Here is a 24,062-nt window from a genome sequence, read left to right as displayed (position 1 = left end):
TCTGGCAAACACAAACCAGCCAGGCTGGAACCACAGAAATTCACACGTGCCTGTGCTGCAGAAGGGAAGCCAGGTCCTTATTGTAGGAAGTAAGGAAGAAACCTCAGAGATGAAACTCAGTCACACTTTGCAAAAGCAAAAGGAAGGGAGCTGGTTTTGTACAAGTCTGTGCTGCAGCCACTGCAGGGTTATTAGTTCTCCAGGAGAGGATGAGCATTCCTGTTGGCACATGTACCATTGCAGACATCTTCAGAGGATCTTGGGAACAGCTTCTCTGTAACACAGGCTCCTAGTGCACCCTTAATCCAGAGAAGAAAGATGCCCAACCCACCCCCAAATCCACTTGAAGGGCAGCTCCACCTCTGGCAGCAAAACTGCTACAGCCACCTCTGCACTGCAGGTTCCTTCATTTGCTCTTCTCTCTGCAGGCTGGAGCAGGAAAGGAGGCAATAGAAGTAATCAAAATATAGGAAAAAAAGAAAAGCTAAAATTGCTCACTAGAATGTCTTACATACCTTGGTGCTAAGGAACCCTAATCTAAAATGCTTAAGGATTTAGCTAGCTGGCTTCTATCCTTCAGCATTATTAACCTGCTTCATAACAGCATCAATGCACCTAGCAAAGCCCTTTGAGTAAGATCTGTGTCCATGCTGTACAAAAACACAAGTGCAGCAGTCTAAATTATAAACATCCTAAACCCATTCTGATCCTCCTCAGCAGAGCCTGCAGTTTTTATTATGCTAATCTCCCAATAATCTTTCATCATGCTGACTTGCCACTTTGTGATCTGCTTTCCTGCAGTAACCAAGGTCACCTGGACTTGTGGCAGATGCCTTTTCAAGGACCATATGCCACTGCAACAGGCAGAAGAAAAAATACCTTGCCCTTAGAAACTGCTCAGAATGCCAACTTTCCATTTTTGCTAGTTCTCACATCCATGAGCTGAATAAAAGCTTATTTTCTGATGAGAAACAGAGGGTGGGCCAGTGACAGCTATTGGTTATGAAATTTGTACATTGAAGAGCTGAAGACTTTGCTTCATCACTCAAGCTGGAACCAGAGCAACATCTTCAAAAGGGTTTTTGTGTTTTTAAAGAAATGTGCAACTCCTATTCCTGCCTTAAAAACTTGACAAGCTAGCCGTCAAAGCCTCACAGCAGAAAAAGACATCTATTTTTAGCAGTGTTTGAAATACAGATCCTGATTTCCTCAGTTCACTAGTTTATCTAAAACATCCAACAATACATCAACCTTTCAAGGACAGAGACAGAGGCACTTGTTCAATGAGGCAAGACTTTCTTCAGTCTCAAGGCAGGACTACTGAGACAGTGCAAGCCCAGGCTGCACCTGCAGGACATCTAGCCCCAAGCTAAGATCATTATCCTTTTTCCCCCTTGACACCAAATTCCACAACTCACCAGGAAAATGGCATTTCAGATCCCCCTCTGCACTTATTCCAAACAAGATCTCGCACACAGATGCACAAATAAATAAATCAGAGCAGTGTGGGGTTTTAAAAGCAGAACACAAGTTTATTTACAATCAAGTTTTTATGGGCAGCTGAATAAATAAAAACTTTGCCCCATGTACTCTAATTCCCCTCTGCAGAAAGTGTCTGAGCGAAAGGCTGGGTTAGAGGGAGCCTGTCAGACCAGCTCCCCAAACCCAGCCCCTCCAAAGAACACACTTCCATTGTAAAACACTATCGGGAAAGAAGAAAATAAAGTGCAAATAAAAAGGCAATAAAACGCTGGTGGCTTGTCTTGAGGCCCAGATGATGTGGAAAGGTTTGGCTGGATAAGGATATGCCAGGTAGCTCACACTCAGACACATCATGGTTCAGGGTGCCAGAACAGGGACAGAGCTCAGACACCGCTCCGTACCACAGAGGGCTCCAGCGCAAACGGGAATATTGCACGTGTGCTCAGGAACGGGGCAAGTGGCCTGGAATTGCCAGCACCAAAACAATGCATTTGGGATTTGATGCCACTGCTCCCCTGTGTACTGACAGCCGCCAGGACAGGACGGATGAACAGAAAAAGGAACCAAACATCTGTATTCCAGGACTGAAGTCACAGGATTACTACATTCCTCATCACTGCAGCACAACTCCTAGAACAACCTCACCAAGCTTAGCTCTCTCCTCACGCCAACTAATCAAACTGCCTGTGGTATAAGAAGATCAAAAAACCTCCTATTTTGTGATGCCCAAGCTGTTGAAGGGCATTTCAACACAAGGGTGCAGAAGTCCCAAAGAACAAACAAACCGTTGCCTCAAGAACCGATACACAGAGTTCACAGGATAGTGCTGGAGAGCCTGTGCCAGGATCAGAACAGATCTAAAATGAGCTGATGACTCAAAGGCAGAGCTGTCAGAGCCATGGGAGACCCTCTTTAAAAGCTGTTCCAACACTTCAAACTGTCTAGGACGTGTTTCAGGATCTTCTCACCCCATGCCTGAACTAGGCCACCAGAACAGAACACAGGAGACAGAACATGCTTTAAGTCAGCATACACAATGACTTCTTTCCAAAGTTTCCACCTCAGAAGTGCTGTAGATACATTTGTGTGACAGGATATTTGGCACAGCTGTCTGGTGAGGAATCCCGCTAGTATCTTCAGCTCCACGTGGTGCATAGATACTGCAAGTAAAGGCATGACTAAGTAGCATTCTCCATCTACAACAGCTAATCCCACTCTGAGTCCAAGTGCCACAGTGCAGTTTTGGCCATGAGAAGTCTCTGACTCAGGCTCCTTTCTCCATTGCTTTAGAACTTCCCTCTGGAAAGCAAAGCCCATGTGCTTGTCCATATCCTGACTCTGGATGGATGTGGGCTCGGGTCTCCATGCTGTGCAGGCACGGAGCAGCACCAGCACACTCAGCCTCTCACCCTCCGTCAGTCAGAACTCAGCCCACAGCACAGCCTTGTTTCCTTTGTCCACACTCACCACGTGGGCACCCGATGGTGACCACGTGACTGCATTGATAGAAGAACTGAAAGGGAAGGCAAGAGTCAGTTTAAAAAAAGCTGAATTCCACAACAGCACTTGGCACTGGAATGAAATACTGTAATATTCTTATTGCCAATTAAAAAACCCACTTTCTCACATCTCAAGAGACTTGGGCTTTTAATAAGTCTGAGGGAGGTACAATTTCTTCAAAACATATGGAATGCACTTTACTAGAATCATATATCAGTTTAACAAGATAACAACAAATCTAATCTAATCTAATTCAATCTAGAAAATACTGCCATGAATCCACAAAGACTTTGCATATTAATTATTCTTACATGCCAATAAAAGTTGTAAAGCTGTACAACTCCAACTTTTTGATAGCTCAGCAAGATCCACAACCCAGATCCCCAGCCTAAACTGCATGTCCCACTTCCCTCACCTGTGATGCTTTGCAAGTGTCCTCTCCAATTTCCCAGTAAGCACATTCCAGATGTAGAGGGCCCCATCAGCTGAGCCAGCAGCCACATAGTTACCATCAGGGCTGTCACATCAGACCAGGTGCAAAAGGCAAAGAACAATTTGCAAGTCAGCAATTTTCAGCTCACATTATCATTCCACCCACAACTTCCTAAGCAAGCAACTTGGCATTAAATAGTCTTTTAGGAGTTATGTGTTATCACCTGCTAATACTAAGAGGTGAAAGCACTTTGAAATCAGAGCATTTCCAAGAAATTGGATCAATATTTACAGATACACTCTGGCTTGACCAAGAGGTAACCTGGGACAAATTACAAACTCTGCCCCGTTTTTCTAGCTGTAAATGGGGACCACTGCAGTCAAGCATCAGGAATCACTCAGTTTAGCTGGGGAAAGGTTTATCAGGTATCTTGTTTATGTCTGACCTTACCTGAACACAACTCTTGTCCAGTCGGAGCCACATTTGAATCCCTGGGCACTGGAAAGTTAGAATCACATAACTGTTAACTCATTTATGAGAAGAGATACTAAAGACAATGTTCAGGATTTCTGTATGGTTTAGAATAAACTCCAGCATCCCTTTATCCCAATTCATGTTTCTTATACACCCTTCTCTCAATGGCACCTGAAGAAATTCTTTCCTTTAGAACACAGACTTCTAAGCCTAGCTGCCTTCTTAAAAGAGAAACATGAGAAGATCCATTAGAGCAGATCTTTGCTGTTTCTAGACATTCTAGAGAACTTTGCCATGTAGAAAAGCAAAGTGAGGAGAACGCTGTCTTCACAGAGGTCCTGGAAACCACTCCAGCACTAAGGCTAACCCACAATACAAGGTCCAGAAATTCAGTGCTCCTGTGAGGAATACACTCACCTGAAGGTCTGCTTGACAGCACTGACCCGCAGGTCAATGATCTTGAGCAGATCATCACGGGAACAGGTCAGAAGCTCTGTTCGCTCCGGGTTCAGGTCCAGAGCTGTGATTCTTCCAAACAGCTCCAGTTCTTTTACTATGCTTTCAGTCCTAAAGACAGAAAGAAAAAAAAAAAAAAAAAAAAGACAGCTGTGAACTAGGGTCCAGAAGCCAAACCAGTGCATCAAAACTTTGACCTGTCTCAATATGGAAGAGAAGAAAAAGGATTACTGGTTTATTCTTACATTTTGTTTCTTTCCCAAGCTAGATCCCACCTTGTGGATAGCATTTCCAGCAAACAGTTAAGACACTACTTTCCTCACAACTCCACCCTAGAACAGCAAGTACTGAACAATGAAAAATACTTACCAGCAAGTATGCTGTCTTTCCAGAGAAGAAATGGCATCCCAAAAAACCCCCAAAAAACAAAAAAACCCAAACAAACAACAAAAAAAACCCAAAAAAACAAAACAAAAAAAAAAAACAAAAAAAAAACAAAAAAAAAAAAAAAAACCAAAAAAACAAACAAACCAACAAAAAGCCCACAAACCTATAATACCAAACAGCCCAAAAGGAGTAACAAAAGTCTCTTTAATGGCTTTTTGCTGCTTTTATAACAGTCTCCCCAGCTAGCAAGCTCAGGAAAAAGAGTTCCCTACTTTAGATTAACCTGACAGTAAACCCATAACCACTAATACACCATAACCTCTGCTACAATAGTTTTACCTGATATCCCAGAAACGAATTTTCTTATCAAAATGTCCACTCATTACACACTGCTCAGTACACACGATGTCATTGCAGCTAGATCCTGCAAACACTGTTTTTATACCTAAAAAGGAGAAACCAATGGTGACATGCTTAAATTCACATTGTCCAAACTGAGGAAAACTGTGACAGAAAATAATCCCTAAACCCTCCCCCCGCCATACAGTGGCAACACAGAGCAGTGCCCAAGGAGTGGCACAGGACAAACTGTCTTAAAATAATCCTGATTAAGTCTTCAACCTCTCTGCCCTTTCTCAATCTCCTTTGCCAGGACTTGAAAGGTTCCCATGACAGCTGCTTCACTTCCACTTCATATTTAGCCAGCTATAATTTGCTACTATTAAACAACATGAATCTGTCTCCTTGACCTATGTTTGCAATTCAGGTATCAAGGTAACTTTGACTCTCAAATGCTCTCTCAGTGCAAGCAGGTTTAAGAGCCCCCAGTAGGAGAAAAAACAAGGAAAGAAGGTGTTGCTCCCAAAGAAAAACCTGGATCCTAGCAATTCCTTCATTTGAGATGTTGAAATTTTTGGTATGTTTCCAAGAGACACTTCCATCCACCCCAGTTAAAAACCTGGCCTGGCTCCAAGTTTTTAGTGGAAGACTAAAATACCCATTCCCAGACTGGTAAACAAAGACCATTCCCAAAACCAGCTGCTCTCAGTGTAATGGCATTAACAGTGCTTCCTGCACACACAGGATTTCTTATTCCAGGTAACAGGCAGAAAGAATTCACTTAAAGAATAACAGAAAATGGGATGACTCCTATCTTTTTCTATTTTTATACTGGCAAAAAGATTCAATAATTGATCTGACACCAGACTGCCAGGAGCATTCAGCAGAAGCACAAAACCTGAATTAAAGGATGAAAGGTAGAATTTAAGCTTCCTTACAAACTTTGCTGCGGAGGTCCCAGAGCTTGAGGGTCCGGTCGTGACTTCCCGAAACAATACGTGCATTGTCCAGCAGGAACTTGGCTGACAGAACTTTACCACTGTGACCTGTAAGGGTGTGCTGGGGACACACGATTGACATGGTCAAACTGAGGATTTCCACTTTCTCAAATTGTAATTTGCATGTCTCCTGCTTTGCTTGGCAGAAAAAACATCTATTACAGGTAAACAGAGATCACCATTGAGTAGGAGTGTTAATTATCAGAGTCCAGCCTGGAGCTGGGAAACACAGGTCACCTTTTGCTGCAGTTTCTCCAGTTACTCAGGAACCTGCCAGCTCCTTCCTCAACACTCTGTACACCTACATTTCCTGGACAGATGGCAACTGCAACACAGCCTTGCAGGACAATCCAGGGGTTAAAGCATGCTGAAAATGGAAATTGTGCCTTTCTGCTTTATATGGAGCTTCCCTCGAGGACACAACAGGGTATCAAGTCTCAATTGTTATTACATCTTAAAGCCTGAAAGCTGAGACAACCAGGGATTTCAGAAAAACTCCCTACAGCAGCTTCTTTAAGTGCAGAGGGAGGCTCTCACATGAACCACATTCACTTAGAATTGCTCAACATTTACATACTAAATCACCAAAAAAACAATGAATTACTAAAGTAGGAGTTATGAAAAACAAGACAGAAATCTTTGTAGATAGTTAAGATTTTTTTTAAAATATTCAACAGAATATCAAATTACACAAAGCAATCTGGATGTGGGGAAACACAAAATAAAAGCCCTTAAGAATGGAAAGAAATTGGAGCTAAGTTTGGGAAAAAAAACCCAAAACATCATCCAAAAAGACCACCTTGTCTTGAGAAAGGAACACAAACTCCAGCAAGAAGGATCTGTCTTCCACTCTGCATCTCCCTTCTGCCCTTGCTGCACAGACATCACATACAGCTGTTATGTTTAGGCAGGGAGTTTTGGCAAAGTTTACAATGATTTCAGCTTTACTACCTCCTGCTTATGTGCAAGCCATGGAGAGTCCACAGTGCTCACAATTGAAACAGAGAGGACTATTTCATTTTGGAAACAATGAGTGCACTCCAAAGAATTACAGGAAGATTATGTGAATGTCTGCAGGTGTAACTAACCTTTTGCAGTGAGTAATCTGTCTGCTAAGCTTGTATTCACTATAATCCACATCCAATAGTAGGTTTTGCAGGCAAGGAGAAGGTGCAAAAGAACTGATACTCTTCACTTTCCTGAGACTTGACATGCCCACACTGAGAACTACCCAATGAATTACAGTGCATCTGCTGGTTATAACCAACACTGAAATGTCAGAAGATTTGAACATCAAAGTAGTACCTTACTAAAATAAGAAGTTGAGGGAAAGTGTACCTAGGAAATGACAATTTAAGAAGGCTCTTGGAAAGCTGTGAAACTTTTCTTTTGGTCTATCAAAGGATTATTTTCAAATCAGAGCCAACTGTTAGAGAAGAATACGAGTACAAAGTACTTGGGAGGAAAGGAGGAACCTTTCAAAAGACATTGAGGATGATGCCCAACATGTTGAGGCTTGCTGCCTTGGACAGACAGGCAGAGGGCTCCTTTTCAAGAATGCTGCTCCTGACTTAAAACAAAAGTCCCTCTTTGTCTTCTGCAAAGCCCTTTTCAGCAGCCTGTCCTTTGAGAGAGGCTGAAACATTGAGGTGGCTCTCCATAAATCATAAGAAGCATTTAAAGTTCCCCAGAGGGGTACAAAAAAGTGTACACACACTTTTTGCAGCAAGGTTTTTCTAGTGGGGGGTTGTGTTGGGAAAATACACAGTAACTGGAGCTTCCTGCAAGGCTGTGTGGAGATCAACACAGTATTTTAGGTCTTGCTGGGAAGACCTTCAAGAGATGAAGAACCTCTCAACAAAAGGAACTATTAAAAGTGTCTGTAAATGCCCAGCTTCCAAAACTGCCATGTCCCCATTAGACAAAACAGAGAATACAAGACAGAAAAAACTCCTCTGCCTAGCAAGACTCACCCGTAATCGATTGTCATCAACTGTCCAGATTCTGCTGGCAAAGTCATTTGAAGCAGCTAAGAGGTAAGAGCCCTGTAAACACAAGATTCCTTTCAAATTCCTTCTGCTAGTCGATATGCAAACCAAATTAAAATATTCCCAATAAACCATTAAAACCATATTAGTGCTATTTTGTCAAGGGAAAAAAGGAGTAAAACCAAAACCACAGTAGCAAATGCCACTATGGAAAAGTAACGTAACCCTCACCAAAGGGCTGTGGCACCTGCTTCTCCCCAAAATGGAAGGGTTTGTACATGGCTATATTAGATTATAAAAAGAATAATGTGTACTGATTATAACAATAACCAGACCAGAAAAAGGACATTCATCTTTCCCTTCTACAAGAAAATGCATTCTACCCTCATCTGTTGGGGGGTTGCTTTCCTCTTTTTTATTTGTTTTTTTTTTTATTTTATTTTCTCAAAGGAAAAAAGCCCTGCATCATCTACCTCCACTGCTTAGAAAGGTCTAAGAGTGGAATTAGCCTGATTCTTGCCATTTTTGTTAAAATTCTAGCATTTTAAGTTAAGATCTCAAAAATTAAATCTGCCTGAGGAGAGAGAAATCGACTTGTTTGTGGTTTTAAGGCTTAGGGCTTTCACAAGTCACCCATGATGGAGAACGGCCACCACAAAATTTATGCTTGCACTCCTGTCCATCACAAAATACTTTCCTGAATCCTTGTAATCCTTTGGTATCTCATCCAGGCAATTCTCACAGCAAGTGTGTTCAAGCAACTTGCCAAACCTCACGACTAGTTTCTCCTGCAGATTAACAGCACATCTCTAATGAGCTGGTCAGTGTCCAAAAGAAGGATCCTCTTGGGTGTGTATCATAATTTAGCACAGAGAATCACCAAATGGCAGAAATCATATCAGCTTTGTGCTATGGAAGAGGTCTCAGCAGAAAAGTCAGATCACATGTCCAGTTAGACCCATCCAAGACCCCAAACTCCTTCAAGCAGGACTGTTGGATGCTGATCTCAGTCATGTCTCCAATGCTCCAGATGAACATGACCTGAGCACATCTCACACTGTCAGCAAACACTCTGCCAGCCACACCATTGCTGTGCCATGGCTGGGGAGAAACTGCTGGGAGAAGAGGGCATGGAACTCCAAGTCTTGGGATAATCAGACCTTTTACTATTCATCACAGACCTCAGTAAAGCACTTATGGGAAAAAAAAAAAAACTTCACAGAAATAAAGCCTCAGTGTATTTGAGTGTATTTGCTTCTTCTGTGCTGTTCTGCCAGCTTCAGTGGAATGCTAATTTCTTACTTTAAACAAAAATCCATACCAGCCAATGTCTGAGCTGCATATCATCATCTGAATTGTAAGGCAAGGATCAGAATTACAGAATTATTGCATCTTTTCAAATACAGGTCTTTTGTACAATTTCAGCTACTTTCATGTTTTAACTCATTTCTTAGGTAACTTCAAATAGAATGGAAACAATAGTAGAAACACTAGCAGAGAACAACATAATTCCATTACTTTTTATTCCCAACTACAAAGAGTGGATATTGCACAGATACTCACAGCACTATCAAACTCTATGCTTGTAATCCCAGCGTTACTGCCAGAGAGGGAACCTTTGGGCTCACACCTATCTGCACAGAGAAAGATGAACAAAAACTTGAGCAATGGATTAGAGCAGAAGTTGCCACAAAATGACCCAAAATATGAATTCTTTTAGTATCCCACCATGCCCCAAAGCAAAAAGTTTTACCTCCCAAGACTTCCCAAAGCTTAACCCTCCGGTCCATGCCTCCTGTTGCTAGTAACCGGGAGCCAGGGCTGAACTGCACCGCGTTCACCTCCCCATCATGTGCATCCTGAGGAGGGCAAGGAACACAACAGGCACCCAAAAGGGAATTAGCACACACCCATAACCCACAGAGCAGAAAGCTACACAACTTGAAGGTTACACAGAATTACAGCTGTGAATCTTTCAGAGGAAATAAAGCCACAGACTGAAATTCTGCTGTGGCTGGTGGTGCACAGACAGCAAAAGGGCTGATCCATATCTAAAGAAAAAACAAAGGCACATAAAAAAAAACAGCAGCAAGGACTCAGCAGCAATAACAAACTACCAAAAGCCTTAGAATGCTTCCTAAGCTTAGGCTCTTAAGTCACACCAGAATACAGAAAATAAGGAAAGGACAGGACAAAAAACAGTAACAGTTGATGTGCTGTAGAAGGAAAGTAACTTTTCATTCCTCCATCTAGAGACAGCCATGGAACATGATCCAATCAGTTCATGCAACCATGGAACACTCAAGTCAGGCTTGAGTTAAGCAGGTCTGCTAGGAAACAGCACAGCAGATGCACTACGTTCACTGGGTGTGCTGGTGATTCTGCAGCACAAGTGTGACAGCACCTGCTTGCAGAGGACTTGGGCTTAAGCTGTGCCTCCTCTCTGCAGATGTACTGACCCCCCAGCACTTCTGCTTCTCACAGCCTAATGTTCTGAATTCTTGAACTTTTAAAACCTATGCTAATTTTAATAATAATTCATTTTTTATTCCTCTGTCATTTCACAGCTTTAGACTACTTACCTACACAGTATTACCACCACAATTGTAATTAATTTTAAGTATTTTCAGGACGTGCTCTTTCAAAACCAGGTTTCCTGGAAACCTGTATTTTTATGGAATTTGTTGCTTGAATGTAGTCTTCCAGCTCATATTTAAGGCTAATCACACTTCAAATCTGATCTTTCTGCAAATGCAGAGGAGCCATTCACAGCAAAACTGGTGAAAGGCCTTGCCTACAAGCTATACCTGAAGTGACTGCCTCTTCCACCTCCTACTTGCCTCTCCAAAGGTGACCCCAGTCTGCTCCCTGCATTGGCCAAACCTCTGCCACAGAGCCCTTGCATTAATTCCTAGAATGCTCTGCCAGACCTAGACATGTCTTGACCCTCCACCTGGACTCAAAACACTGGAGCTAAAGCCTAACACCTCCTCACCTGATGTCCCCCATTCAAGCCAGCTCCAGCTGCCATTTCAGTCATGACCCTGCCCTCACCTGAGGTGACACTGCCACTCCCTCCATCCACAACTTCCACTAGAGAATATGGTAGCAGGGCAGACAAGACTACACATGCTTCCCTGCTGTAATGAGCCCCACTGATACTCTGGATGAAGAAAATCAGTCATTTAATATCCATGAAAAACCCACATCCAGCTCTGGAGTGCCTAAAAATGCTCCAGAGGCATATTCAAACCAGCAGCTGCATTACAAGACACCTTCCTTTCAGTCACAAGACAATGACTTGCACAGAAACTTAGGTTTGGCTTTGTGAGGCCAAGGAACACATAAAGGAGGTCTCAGCTTGAAAACCTTTGATCATGCACAGCCAGCGAGAACACCCCATCACCACGAGCTCCTCTTCACCAGGTTTGTTGGATTACATTTGGTGCCACAACTCCTTTTTCTGTGGAGAACTGGAACTGAATTAATCCCAAACTGTCAGCAATCTCTTCCTCCATCACTGCTCTACTATGGCATGATAGAATAGGGACTGCTGGGAGCCAAAGGGTAATGGGGTGGAATTTCCCTGTGCCCTCAGAAAACTTCTTTGTCATCATCGACCTCAGTAAGACAGACATTGAGCACACTGGCTCTGAGAAACATGTGGGGTAAGAGTAAAATGGAATGGAATGAATTCTACCAAACCAAGAATTGCTTCCTGTTTGGCAGTGCTAACAGAAAGAGTCTCAGGATATCAGTTCCCACATAGGGGATTCGCTTCCTCCAAAACCAGAACAAAGAATGGCAGAGCAGAGAATTCCTTCTGTACTCACAAAGACACAAATGGCAGTGGTGGGCACTCTCACTTCTTTACTGGCACCTGGATGTGGCTCTGCATTGTCCTGGGGTGCAGGGAATGAGGACAGAGAACGCCTCCTGAGATGAAACAAAGCAAAAATATTTTAAAATGAGAAATGAACACTGTTTCTCTTGAATTCATCCTGCTGTCTACCTGTCAATTAACTACTCTGTACAGAAAGTAAAAAATGGGGGAAGGTGCTTTTAGCATCTTTTTTTTCATTCCATCTTTCAAAAATTACATTTGTCATGTAACACTATATTCACTTATAGCTTTAGATATTTCACAGTTCACCACATAAGTTATCTGAACTGATTACTGACCTCATTTTGGAGCAGTGTTTTAATGTTTTCAATAGGAAGGGAACATGGGACTGGCTGCAGCTCCATTGTTATGTCTAGGGAGACTCAACACCATTTCAGCACTACATCCCAGGCAGCAAAATGCTGTGTTCCAAAGCTTGGGCTGCTCCATTTAAGCAAAGATATCCACCTACTGCAGAGCTTAGCTTAGAAAGCCTGGCTCCACTCTGGATACAAAGCACAGAACTCAATGACTTATTTTAATTTACCCTACTAAAGGAGCAAAGTGCAGTGGAAAGTAAGAGCAAACCCCATGGATTCTCTCCACAGAGAGGGGCTCATTGCCTCTCTCACTGTTGATAGTTTCTAACCAGAGTTATCAACTGCAGAATCTAATCAGCACAATGCAGGGTTCCACGTTACTTCAATGGAATACAATCACATGCTGGACTAAGAGTGGATAATGTTTTCACCTGGCAGTATCAGAAGACTGATGTCCCAAAAGGGGAGACTCAGACAGACTGGAGGGAAAGGTCAGAGGTCAGCACACGGCAAGATGGAAGAAACAGGAAGTTGAGGAGAACAAAAAAGAAAAAATAAAGAAAGGCAGAAGCTAGAAGGAAGGCTGGAAATACTTGTTTGCATTCCCTGCATCACCAAGATTTGGTGTACATTGAAACCAATAAACAAAACAAGGAGGTGAAAGTGTTCTAACCTACCCAAAGATATTACTGATAGAGTCCAGAAGGCCTCCAGCTGGCTGGGAGAGTCGCTTACTGAAGGAGGGGAGGACAGGTTTAAACCTTGTGAATAGCTTCTCCACATAAAGATCAATACAAACACATTTCATAGCAACATGTCTCTGGAAAGACTCCCTCCCCTCAGACCCAGCCCAGAGACAGAACACCAAGGCAGGCATCAGTGCAAAAGTCATCACTAACTACAACTCAGAACACATTCTGTGGGTGAAGTTTCTTCAATGGCCCTCAAATTCAACCTGTGAATTGCTGGGTTTAGATAGAACAGTCTGCCAAGTCTGAAATTTCAATCAAATTAATCCATGATCTCATGTAACTACCTCTTACTTTCCACTCACTGCTATTTTAGAGAAAAAACAAGATGCATTTAATCTAGGTGAAGATTATTTTCAGCATTTCAGATAAACCCGGCTATTTGCCAATAGCTATTGCTATTGTGATATCAATATTCACATTGATATCTTGTAGAGTAATGGAGGCATAAAACAACAGGCATTGTAATAGCCACATCATTAACTATATAGTTTTTAAATATTTGTTTTCAAGATTAAACAAAGATTTCTCAGGCACTAGGGTAATTCAGTCAAAACAGCAAAGGAAAACCAGCACATCTAAAGCATGGCAACAGAGAGTACAGCACATGAGCTTCCTACTGCTCTGGTAGAACTGTGTTCCATCTACAGGCAACTAGAAACCTAAGCTACATTCCTAACACTGTTCCAGCTCTACTGTGCCCTGTGTTCTCCCTCAGTGACATGCTACAGGAATCCCTTGGTCACAAACCTGGACGTCCGGCTGACAGCTCGCACCGGAGAGGTTTCCTCAGCTGTGTCAGAGGTTTCATCTGCAAGCACTTCGATGTCATCATCCCTGCTGAAGTGAGAGAAAACACCTCCTTTTCCATCAGGCTCTGACAGCAGCAACTGACAGGATGGCACTGTTCCAGGGCCTGTCAGTTCCATGCCCAGCACACCCCAGGTTTCTGGAGCTGCAGCAACACACGGGTAGATCCAGATAACACACACTGATGCAACTGTCAGAGATATAATTCAACACACATTGTCTGAAAACAGATATAGACAGCAACTAAATTTCAGGATTTTTCCTTCCAGCTGCCAATTCCACTCACTGACAGCAGGGCTGGATTTCCACATCCCCTTTTTCTGTTTTCAGACCTCCTTTTCAGATTCTCTTTAATACAGGCATCCTGTTTCAGCCTGTAGTACTAACTACACACAGCATTGTAACAACCCACCACATGAGCAAGGCTTCACTACAGAGTGAATGATACTTGCTGGAGCAGTTACAGAACAACAAAAGCATGAGTTACTGCAACACCAAGTACAGGTGATATCAGCACCTTTTTTGCTGTTTCAAAACAAGCAAGTGTTAAAGAAAGCACAAGAGGTTAATTGAATTTTCCTACTTCACCTACACCAAGGACACCCTAATACTTTCTACACTTGTAATTCAGGTACAGCACTATTAAGTGTGAGAGCTGGTTTTGCTCACTCCATTGAAGTGTTGGTGGTCAGCTGAATACAATGTGAGATTCCAACCCATGTACAATAAATTAATTCAGCTAAATTACTCAGCTAGTGCTGAAGATTTCTCCCATTAGTCACCATGGGCTCTGACAGCCTAGTATTTTTCCCTTCATGACGATTTTTCCTCCACTGCTGATTTTGCAGGACAAACTATTTTTAAACACACTTTACTAATGCCATTTGACTGAAGAGAAGTTTAAATTCAGGATTTAAATAACCAAATTGTGCCATCAGATAACACTCAGCTGCAAAAGCATTTAAAAGGACAAAAACAACTAATCTATCATTTCAGAATATAGCTGCACTTTAAATTCTAAGATTTTGGAGGAGAGTATACATGAAAAGGCTATAGAAAATATATTCACTGATTGAACGTATCAAGCTTGTGGTTTAGAAAATACTATCAAGTTCTGCTAATATTCATTTTTAAAAATACAAAGTTTCTGCTATTAAAACTATGTGTAGCAAAAGAACTTTCCAGGTTAACAATGTATTTTAAGTGAATATAAACACCAGGGCACACTCCCTGAAATGGTGCAGTTTTTCCCTTCAGCAAGCAGCCCATTTACACAACACAAACTCTCCAACTATAAAATCATCAAGAAGAAATCAAGGCCATCTCTGAAGTGGAGTTTGAGTAGTATACAGAAGCAATTATGCTATCAGGTGTCTCATATTCCCTTTCTACCTGCCCCTCCTTCCTCTCCCAGCCCTTTGCACAGCCTCCCTTCCAGAGGGATGCACTGCTTCTCTCCTTTGCAAGGGCTTGCAGCACAGCACTTAATGGGAGTCTGTGATGTGAACATAAAGAGAAAAGATCTGCAGAAAAGGCCTGCAGGCTGCTCTGGCACCACCCAGCAGGGCCCAGGCACAGCATCAGATGCAGCAGTTCTGGAGTGGGCAAACACAAACACCCTGATCAGCCCAGCTCGGAGCACCCACAGCTCCCACTGCTCCCTGCAGCCCCCTGATCCCACAGCAGAGAGCCAAACACAGCAGGGCAAGAACAAGGGACTAGAGGGATTCTCTTCATCTTGCCAGGTAAAGTACTCCACTGTTTTTCTCTCAGACAATAAATCCCTGCCAGTATGGAAGCCAGGTATTTTCACCCAGGTTAATTCACTTAGTACCTGTTCCTACAGGAAATCCTTGAGCATGTTTATAGTCTAACATTTTCAAATCCAGGCATCTCCAAAGTAATTGTTTCATTACTTCACTGTTTCATGAAAAACTATCTTAAAGACCAAAGGCACATATCTCGATATGAAAACATTTTTGTAACAACATCTATTGACCATATGAACCATTCCTGGGACTTAAAGTCCAAGCATCTATTTTCAGTCCTAAAAGAGCTCCTTCTGTAAGTTCAGGTAGGGAGAGTTACTGCACTTTCTGACTTTACACAAGAAGTGCCAACACTCCTCTACAACACCCAATTTAGGAGTAACAAATATACCATTTATCATGCTTCAGCATAAACCTGAGGCACAACCTGATGAAAGAGACTGTAAACCAAGACTGCTTACGGTTCAACAGGCAAGGGTTCTTTGGCAGCTTCTGCCAGCTCCTTCTGCAGCCTGGCCTGGCGTCTCCTAAGAAAGAGAACCCAAGGTTATTAAAAAAGAAAAACATCAACATTTTCTTAATCCCATTCCAAAGGCTACCCTGCACAGTTTTGATGGGCCTCATAGGATTAAAAAAAAAAAAATTAAAAAAAAAAAATCAGTCCCCTGCTCTAGTTTTATCCTGCTTTTCATGATACTCTGAGCAGGAGAGGCAGTTTTCTTATTGTGAGTAGCAAAAGACAAGATCACTCAAGTGAGGCAATGAGGCAAAGTGAACCTATAGCCCTTTATGATCCATATGAATACACACTACCTTGGAGGGTAAGAACTTGTCAAAGTAATACTTATGTTAGTGAAACTAAGACAAAACTGCCACTACTGTGAGGCTTGTAATATAGGTCAGTCTCCAGGTATCATTAGCTGGCAAGTAAGCTGAAACAATTCAGAAGAAAAATTATTTTGCAAGGAAAAAAAGCCTTTTTTTAAAAAAATTACTTTTGCAGTAAGTTTTACATCGCTCATGGCAGATGCTCATTCTAGAGGAATGCAAAAAACACTGGAGTTAGTCAAGTCAAAAAAGGATAAAACTAGGAGCAGGATAAGATGCAATATGAACAAGAGAAGTCCAAGCCTAATACCAGCAAAACCCCACAGTTTCTATCTGTTTTATGATCTTCAGCACACAGTTAAATGTTGCTGAAGAAACAAAAGAACATGTTTTATTCATTTAAAAGACAGGAATGTTTTAACGCAATGTCAGTCTGTGTTGGCTGGAAAAAGTTCTGGACTCTCACTGTGTTGTGCAATAATAGAGATCTCAGAGGTCAAAACTAAATCTGCTTTTATCCTATGCATTCATAACTGAAAAACATACCAGTTTTATCAAACAAAGATCATGGATCTCACCTTGAATCCTTTTCATTTTCTGCATTCAAACGATTGGCTTCTTGTGCTTTCTCTGCCATCCAACGTGAGACCAGCTCCTGGTTGTCCTCAGTAGTTTTCCTTAGTTTCTCCTCCAAGGCATTGAAGGTGATCTGGAGAGCATCATATTCATCTTTCAGTGTCTGATTAGCTCGCTCAAGATCTTGCAGTTTGCTACGCAATTCCTGACACTCTGTTTCCAGTTCAGAAATCTTTTGCAAATACTCTGCAATCCTGGAATGGAAACAAAACATACAAAACCATGAGGACCTCCTTTGGGACCTGTGCCATCTTCCTCTTGCTGTTTGCACAATGCCTCACAAAGGCATTTTTAGCCCTGGGCTGACTCCTAGAGAATATTATAACTCCAATAAAGAACTCCATCAGAAGTCTGGTCACTGACAAAACAGCTCTTACTCACTTGGCTTCATTCATCTGCATCTCTTTGTCCTTCTGCTGCATTTGGTTGTTTAAATCAATTACAGACTGGGCCAGCTGGAGAGAGGAGAAAATTTCATTACAAACTGCAGGGATGTCAGTGGATAACATACTGAGCAGCCTTCAGTGCAAGCACAGACTCATCTAGCATTAAAAGCATGGATCACATATTTCAGGTATTTTTTTACCCCAGCTTTCTATGCAGATCTGTTACACAGGTCATTAAATCAGAGAATCCACTTTCAAAAATAAATTGTCAAGAAGCTGCTGTCTTTTGCTGTCTCATTCTCTTCCCTCGAAAAGCTTCATTAACAGTCAGATCAAACCAAATGTATATTAGAAGAAATTTTAGTAGTGGAAAAATCAATACAGAATTTAAAAATTGTCAAGTAAGTAAACAAATGAGTACTGACAACCAAGAAACAAATCATCCTGTTAGGGCCAGAACAGCCATTCCAGGAGACACACAGCTCTCACTGTGAACACAGGTGCCACCAAGAGTTTCCTCACAGAGGAAGTAGCTGGTAGAGTGCCTGCAGAGCACAGAGGCAGAGGCCAATGCTGCCAAGCTGCAGCTGCCAGCTCACACCTTACCCAGCAGCATGGCCTCAGCTGCCCAGGAAGAAGGCAGACTGATTTCTGGGAAGAGTGCCTACCTGTGTAAGTGGTTTCAGGACACCAGGCTGGAAGCAAAGAAACCATTCTGAGTGCCCTAACCACTTGGTGCACACCTCCCAGAGAAAACAGTCTCCTCTTTGGAAAGCTCAGAATTGCTGACACTAGAGCTTTTCCACACCTCCAGTGGGGTGTGATCAAAGGAGCATTTTCCAGGCCATTCATACCTTTTCCCTATGAAAGTGTGCAGTCCCATTCAGGTTTCAGACTCATTCAGACCACTGCTGTGCTTTTATAAACCAAATTCTGCTGTTGAAATTCCCTATCTCCTAGCCAAAAAAAAACCCCAAAATAAAAATTCAAGAGGTCTGGCTTTTCCTCTCCTCCAGGCCCAAGTGAGAATGTTACAGAACTCCTGGGCTCTGAACCAGCACTCCCCTTCCAGCTTAGCACTGTGGCTCTTTCAGTCTTGGCTGGTGCTGCAAAGACCAGTGAAACCACACACAGCCCCCTGTGCCCCACTCACTCTAAGTCTTTTCAGGTTACTAGTGTCATATACAGCTCTGTGGCCCAGATCAGTTCCTTCCTCCTCTAATACAGCTAAGAACCTATTAATGAAGCAGAAAATTCAGCACTTAATAATCATGATATGCTGACAATAGAAGCTCTTATCTCCTGGTGACAGCATTATAGACCAGCCTGTGTCTGGTTGGTTTTAATCATCAGAAATTGGGGAAGCTTAAAAAGACTCTAGATGAAAGGAGGAAAAAATGATGATAATGAGCCTGGTAAAATCATGGTCAGGCTCCCAAAAGGCCACACATGGACCACAGAGAACATAAGACTTTCCAACCTCGCCACGTTTCTTGTGCAGCTCAGTCAGCTCCTCCTGGTGCTTTATCTTCAGCTGGGCCAGTTCCTGCAGCTGAGCGTCGTTCCATGTGCTGTCGTGTCCTGGGCTGCAATTGGACAGAGAAGAACAAGACATGTCCCAAACTAGAACCCAGCTCCTTCTGTGCCTTTGCCAGGTCCAGACATTGCCTCCTTTGGAAGCTCTGTACACCGGGGACACAGGTGATTCATAACAAACCAAATCACACAGGACTGGAAAGTTACATCTCCTGAGCACTAGATTCACTTTTTGTACATTTCCAAACCAGTATTCAAACTCCAAGGGAAGATAACTAGCTTTGTTTAAATTTGCATGAAGATGACTGAGTCTTAGAAGTACAGTCTCTAAATTCTGGAAAAAATTACAAATATTTTACCACTCTGATTTGTTCTGGAGGGAGGTGGTAGAACTTGAAGATGCAAGATGGAGAGGGTACAGAACCAAAAGCCAGGAAACCAAGGGAGTATTCCCAGGCCCTTGGGTTTACAGTCTCAGGTGTGACAAGTCACTCCTCCATTGGCCTGACTATACTCTTTTTGTGCATAAGTTTTCAAGTGGTTACTAACTGTGTTTTTCAACACTATTACTGTGAGATAATCTCAAATTTTTACATATAAGAACATTTATATCACCCTCTGCCCCAAACAACTATGGAATGTAACATTTATCACTCGTGTCTCTGAAAACACAGAGGCAGGAGCAGAGAAAACCAAGTTTTTTTAAAGTATATACACACAGACTCTGAGCACATTATCAGCTGTATTTTGAATTACAGCTTCTTAAAAAATCACAATTTTAATTAAAACATCATTATATCAGACAAACAGAACAAGGTAATTGCATCCCTTTCTGCAGTCATTTTGTGTTGTAAAGTTCAGGGAGAAACAGATAATCCATCCAAATGTCTCACAGTGATATCAGTAACCTAACACTCTTCTAAAGAAACAATCAACCAATTCCTCACTGAACTAATGCTGCACTAACTGCATTTCCAAAAAATTGTGTGCAAACAGACAAGAAGCCAAGTCCTGTGGTAATATCCAATACATCCCATAGCTCCAGCCAAACATACCCCTACAGCCAGCACTAGATACTACTCCTTGACCCTGAGGGAAGTAAACACACCTTTCTTCAGCTATCTAGGATTAGAAAAGTAATTCTGTTTCAAAAACCTGTCATATACTGAGCACAGTACCAGAGTTCAGCTGACTATTTACTTTCAGATGCTGCTTCTGTGTCTTTCTTCTCATCCACATTTGGTCCAGCATCATCTTTTAAGACATGGCATTCAGCCAGAACACAATTCCCATAAACTGAAATGGTTCAAGACAGCTACAGCCATCAGAAAGCCTTTGGGAACTTTCACATGGGTGTTAAGTCCAGCCTGCTGGAGTTTTGCCTGCAATTCCTGTAAACCCAGGAGGAAACTTCTTCCCTCTCTGCTATACTGATTTGTTTTGTATCCAATTGTACATGCTCATACAGCTCCCTGCTCTAGAGGGGTTCTGGTTTCAGGACAAGAGCAAAAAGAACCTCATCAGAGGAAGCAATTTTTACAGAAGTAGGAATTCTGAGCTCCTTGGCCCCGCCTTCTCTTCAGGTACACTGAGGGCAGAGCTAGCCAGCCCTCACCTGGAACAGGCTGTCCAAGGGACACTTCTGGCACACAGGTTTGCTGTGCAAACACCAGCAGAACCAGCAGCACAACCCCTGCCTTCAGCACAAGTGCTACTCCAGCTTAGGGAGGAAGCTTCCCAAGAAATCCTATTAAAAAGCAGGCACAAAACACCTCCCTTTTGGCATCTGGAGCTTACTTAGGACTGACACTTTGCAATTATAGTTTATTTCTGTTCTCCCCTTTCATGTGATGATACAGATTGAAAGAAATGAAGTCATTAAACCAGTCTATACTCAATAGGAAGAGCAGAAAACACAGTAAGTGTTACAAGGCAAACACACCAGGAGCAGCAGCTCATTGTGGTCCACCTCTGTCCCATGAGTTTGTGATAAATCAGCTTCCTTCCCAAACCTGGCCAAATCTCTCTGTGCCACATACTCTAAACCTATTGTAACTTCATCATAGGCTTAGACACAGCTATAAGTTATATTCAGTCCACCAGAATTTAAGTTTGTTGTGTGCCAAGTCACTGTAGGGATCTGGGAGTTGTTTGTGTGAGGCATCAAACAGGTTTAGGTTACAAGGTGTACAACAAACAGCAGCTGACAAAAAAGGAGTGTTACATACCTGATCTCATGTCTGCTCTGTATGTCATATTTTTCTGCTTGAAGTTTATCAGCCAGCACTGCATGAAGGTCTGACTTCTCCAGCAGCTTGTTATCTGCAGGAGCAAAAAGTGCACTTAAGACAACCAGAAAGCAAATCCAGAGTCCCATCTTCTCCTGCCTAGATCACTAGCTGTGATCTAGACCCTTTAATTACTGTGACACAGCCAAATGCTACATGAGCCTCCACCACATCACTGTGTTCTCCCTCCTCTTTGATCTTAACAGGTTAAGGCACCATCCACCTACAACCCCAGGAACTCCTCATTAATCCAGGTACTGTGTGGGACTGGTTTTACAAAAGCTTAATAGAGAAAGAGAGAGCAACTTCTCAGGTGCATGGCTATCTGCTAAAACAGAGTAGTTCAAAGTTCACACTCTGCAGATGCCCAAAGGACAGCAACCAGGAGAACAGGCCTGGCAGAGAGGCCAAACCCAGCTCTGCCGTTTGTTTTCTCCCACAGTGTGTGGGACCCCTCTGCCATCCTGACACAGCTGAGGCAGGAGAGGGGAAGGCAGGAAAGCCCTGAACAGAGAGTGCTGGCCCCTGGATGGCTCCAAATTTTACAAAAGACCATGAGCAGGGTCAATAGCACTATTGTTCTCGGTTCCACAAGCAACTGGGCGGGAATTGTGCAGACAATTCAGACATTCAATCACTGTCCAGAGCGCAAAGCGCTCCAGCCCCTCAGAGAACTGAAACAACTACTTATTTCCCCGATAAAGCAGAAACTCCAGCTTTCCTGTTATTACAGACATGTCCCAAACAATCCCGTGAAAATGGCTCGGCCGAGGCCCCTGGGACCCTGTCCCAACACGGCTTTCCCACTTTTGAAGAAGAGGAGAAATCCCAGAATGATTCGGGCTGGAAGGATGCACGGCGGGTCCCCAGGTCCCAGCTCAAGCAGAGTCATGCCATAGCACGGAGCACCAGTGAATCACGTTATGGAAAACCTCTAGAGAGGAAGACTCCACACCCTCCCCACTGAGCAGAGTCTCCCTGCACATACTGATGGGCATCGGTGAGGGAGAAGAGAAGCGCTACTTCGGCCGCGCCCCCGCCGGGCCCCGCTTACACTGGGCGATGATCTCCTCGAACGCCTGGCGCTGCAGCCGGTCCCGCCGCCGCAGCTCCTCCGCGATGTGCCGCTTCCAGGGGGGGAACCCGGCGGCGCGCAGCCCCGACGCCATCTCGGCGGCAGGCCGGGGCGGAGCGGGCTGGGGCGGGCAGATCGGGCGGCGCGGGGGTCAGAGAGGCGGCGGGAGCCCCCTCAGAGCCAGAGCCAGGCCCGGGCCCGCGGCCGCGCCCCCACGCCCGCCATGGCGCCGCGCTACGTCAGGGGCCCTCGCGTCTGTGCGGCGCGCCGCGACCGCGACACAGGCTGCCCTGCCACTGCCTGACGCCGCCCGCCCGCCTCCGGCGCCGCCGAGCCCAGCAGCGGTGTCCCCAGGCCGGATGGCGCCGCGCGAGATCGCGCTGCGAACGCGGAGGCGGGGTCAGCCTCAGGCGGGACAACAGGCACTTTCTGAGGCGAGGAGGCCCCGCGCCGCGCCATTTTGTGCCCTTCGTGCAGGCGCCATCTTGAGAGCGGCCCTGCGGCCACGTTGAGCACGGCAATGCCGCCATCTTGAGAGTGGCCAATCCGCCATGTTGAAGCAGCGCATGCGCACAGAGTGCCCGCTGTGGCTGGCGATGGCCGCGCCGGGTCACAGAGCCCGAGCCTTCCGCGGGGACAGCGCTCGCAGCTCCGTGTCCCCGCAGGGCCGGCAGCACTGTGTCGTGCCAGTGGCACCGGCGGGGCTTTGGTGAGGTGAAGGGCTGGTGCCCGTGTGACAGCGGGACTGTCCGGCCGCCACGCCTCTGCCTGCCGCTGTTAAAGCACGGGTGTTACTGTGAGCGAACATTAGACATTTATTAAGGGAGAGCAAGAGAGCAGAGAGCATGTTGTACTACACTACGCAAATATCACTTGTGCAGTGCCATTTGTTGAGTGTCTTTGTGCTCTTTCCCCCCTTTACAGACACCACGCTCATCGCCTGCCCGGGAAAGCACAGAATAACGGGACGGGGTCAGGCTGGGCGGGCCCACAGTGGCTCGTCTGGTCCCACCTCCCTGCTCCAGCAGGGCCGTCCCAGAGCACAGGGCCTTGGATTGTATCCAGAGGATTCTGTATTATCCCCTGTAAGGACAGTCCAGATCCTTTCTGGGCGCTCTGTTCAGGGCTGGGGCAATGCCCTAGGAAGTTCTGTGTAGGGGGAATTTGTTGGGATCAGTCCCTGCCCGTTTCTCTGATGCCATTGCTGAGCCCCCAGGGCAGAGCTTGGGCTCTGCTTGGAGCTCTCCCTGTTGACAGGGGCAGACAGGGATGAGGGCCCCTCTCGAGGCTGAACAGCCCCAGCTCAGCCTTCAGGGAGGAGGGTGGTGAAATGAAATGGAGCATGAGGCTTTCTAGGAAAAAAAACCCTAATTTGGAACACAGTAGAAGCTACTATGCAACCCTCCCTGCAGTCCCACCTTCCGGCCAGCCTCGTGAAAAAGCCACATGTTCTCTGGCAAATGTAAAAATCCATAACAACTCACTCCACTGCTCTACTTTCAACTGCTTAATGAGCGGAAAGATGTGTGCTTATGTCTTCACAATCTGATGGCTGAAGAAATGGGTATTAATGTCTTTGGAATGGCTGATGATGTCTCTACTGACTTCGGGGAGCAGGTTCTTTACCAGGCCCAGACAGTTCGGGCTCCAGTCTGCACAAGGCTGAACTTTGGGGTAAAATGGCCAGGTTCAAGGGGGGAACATGGGGTAAGCGGTTTGGGAAGG

General features: G+C 44.3%; 1 protein-coding gene and 2 non-coding genes across 9 annotated transcripts; all 3 read right to left on the bottom strand.

The window, feature by feature from the left end:
• Window positions 1-1,514: 1,514 nt before the first annotated feature.
• Window positions 1,515-22,557, bottom strand: ATG16L1 (autophagy related 16 like 1). Of its 7 annotated transcripts, none has more exons than XM_058811820.1 (19): window positions 22,317-22,557; window positions 21,203-21,296; window positions 18,919-19,024; window positions 17,434-17,507; window positions 16,995-17,246; window positions 16,050-16,115; window positions 13,760-13,849; window positions 12,938-12,994; window positions 12,692-12,739; window positions 11,891-11,993; window positions 9,811-9,916; window positions 9,621-9,691; window positions 8,043-8,114; window positions 6,010-6,130; window positions 5,072-5,177; window positions 4,307-4,456; window positions 3,866-3,913; window positions 3,398-3,499; window positions 1,515-2,995 (listed from the first exon to the last, which is right to left on the bottom strand). In XM_058811820.1, the coding sequence occupies exons 1-19, from the start codon at window positions 22,429-22,431 to the stop codon at window positions 2,902-2,904; spliced, it is 1,875 nt and encodes a 624-aa protein (XP_058667803.1). In that variant the 5' UTR covers window positions 22,432-22,557; the 3' UTR covers window positions 1,515-2,901. The 7 variants fall into 7 exon arrangements, with proteins under 7 accessions (XP_058667803.1, XP_058667804.1, XP_058667805.1 ...); XM_058811821.1 differs by having other exon boundaries at window positions 13,760-13,846; XM_058811822.1 differs by lacking the exon at window positions 12,692-12,739.
• On the bottom strand, window positions 8,977-9,239 carry LOC131562809 (small Cajal body-specific RNA 6). The gene has a single exon (XR_009275214.1). It is a non-coding gene; the product is annotated as a small Cajal body-specific RNA 6 (non-coding RNA).
• On the bottom strand, window positions 11,410-11,679 carry LOC131562810 (small Cajal body-specific RNA 6). The gene has a single exon (XR_009275215.1). It is a non-coding gene; the product is annotated as a small Cajal body-specific RNA 6 (non-coding RNA).
• Window positions 22,558-24,062: the final 1,505 nt, after the last annotated feature.

The sequence above is a fragment of the Ammospiza caudacuta genome, chromosome 11 (assembly GCF_027887145.1).
Source record: "Ammospiza caudacuta isolate bAmmCau1 chromosome 11, bAmmCau1.pri, whole genome shotgun sequence".
Taxonomy (NCBI): domain Eukaryota; kingdom Metazoa; phylum Chordata; class Aves; order Passeriformes; family Passerellidae; genus Ammospiza; species Ammospiza caudacuta.
Note: the sequence above shows the minus strand (reverse complement) of the source record. Positions and strands in the feature narration are given on the sequence as shown.

Excerpts from the sequence above, each read along its gene's own strand:
- ATG16L1 (XM_058811820.1), bottom strand. The coding sequence starts at position 22,431 with ATGGCGTCGGGGCTGCGCGCCGCCGGGTTCCCCCCCTGGAAGCGGCAC. Across the intron at positions 16,116-16,994 it reads GAAAATGAAAAGGATTCAAG|GAGACGCCAGGCCAGGCTGC; the intron begins GTGAGATCCATG and ends TCTCTTTCTTAG. Across the intron at positions 3,914-4,306 it reads GCTGTCAAGCAGACCTTCAG|TGCCCAGGGATTCAAATGTG; the intron begins GTGAGTGTATTC and ends CTAACTTTCCAG.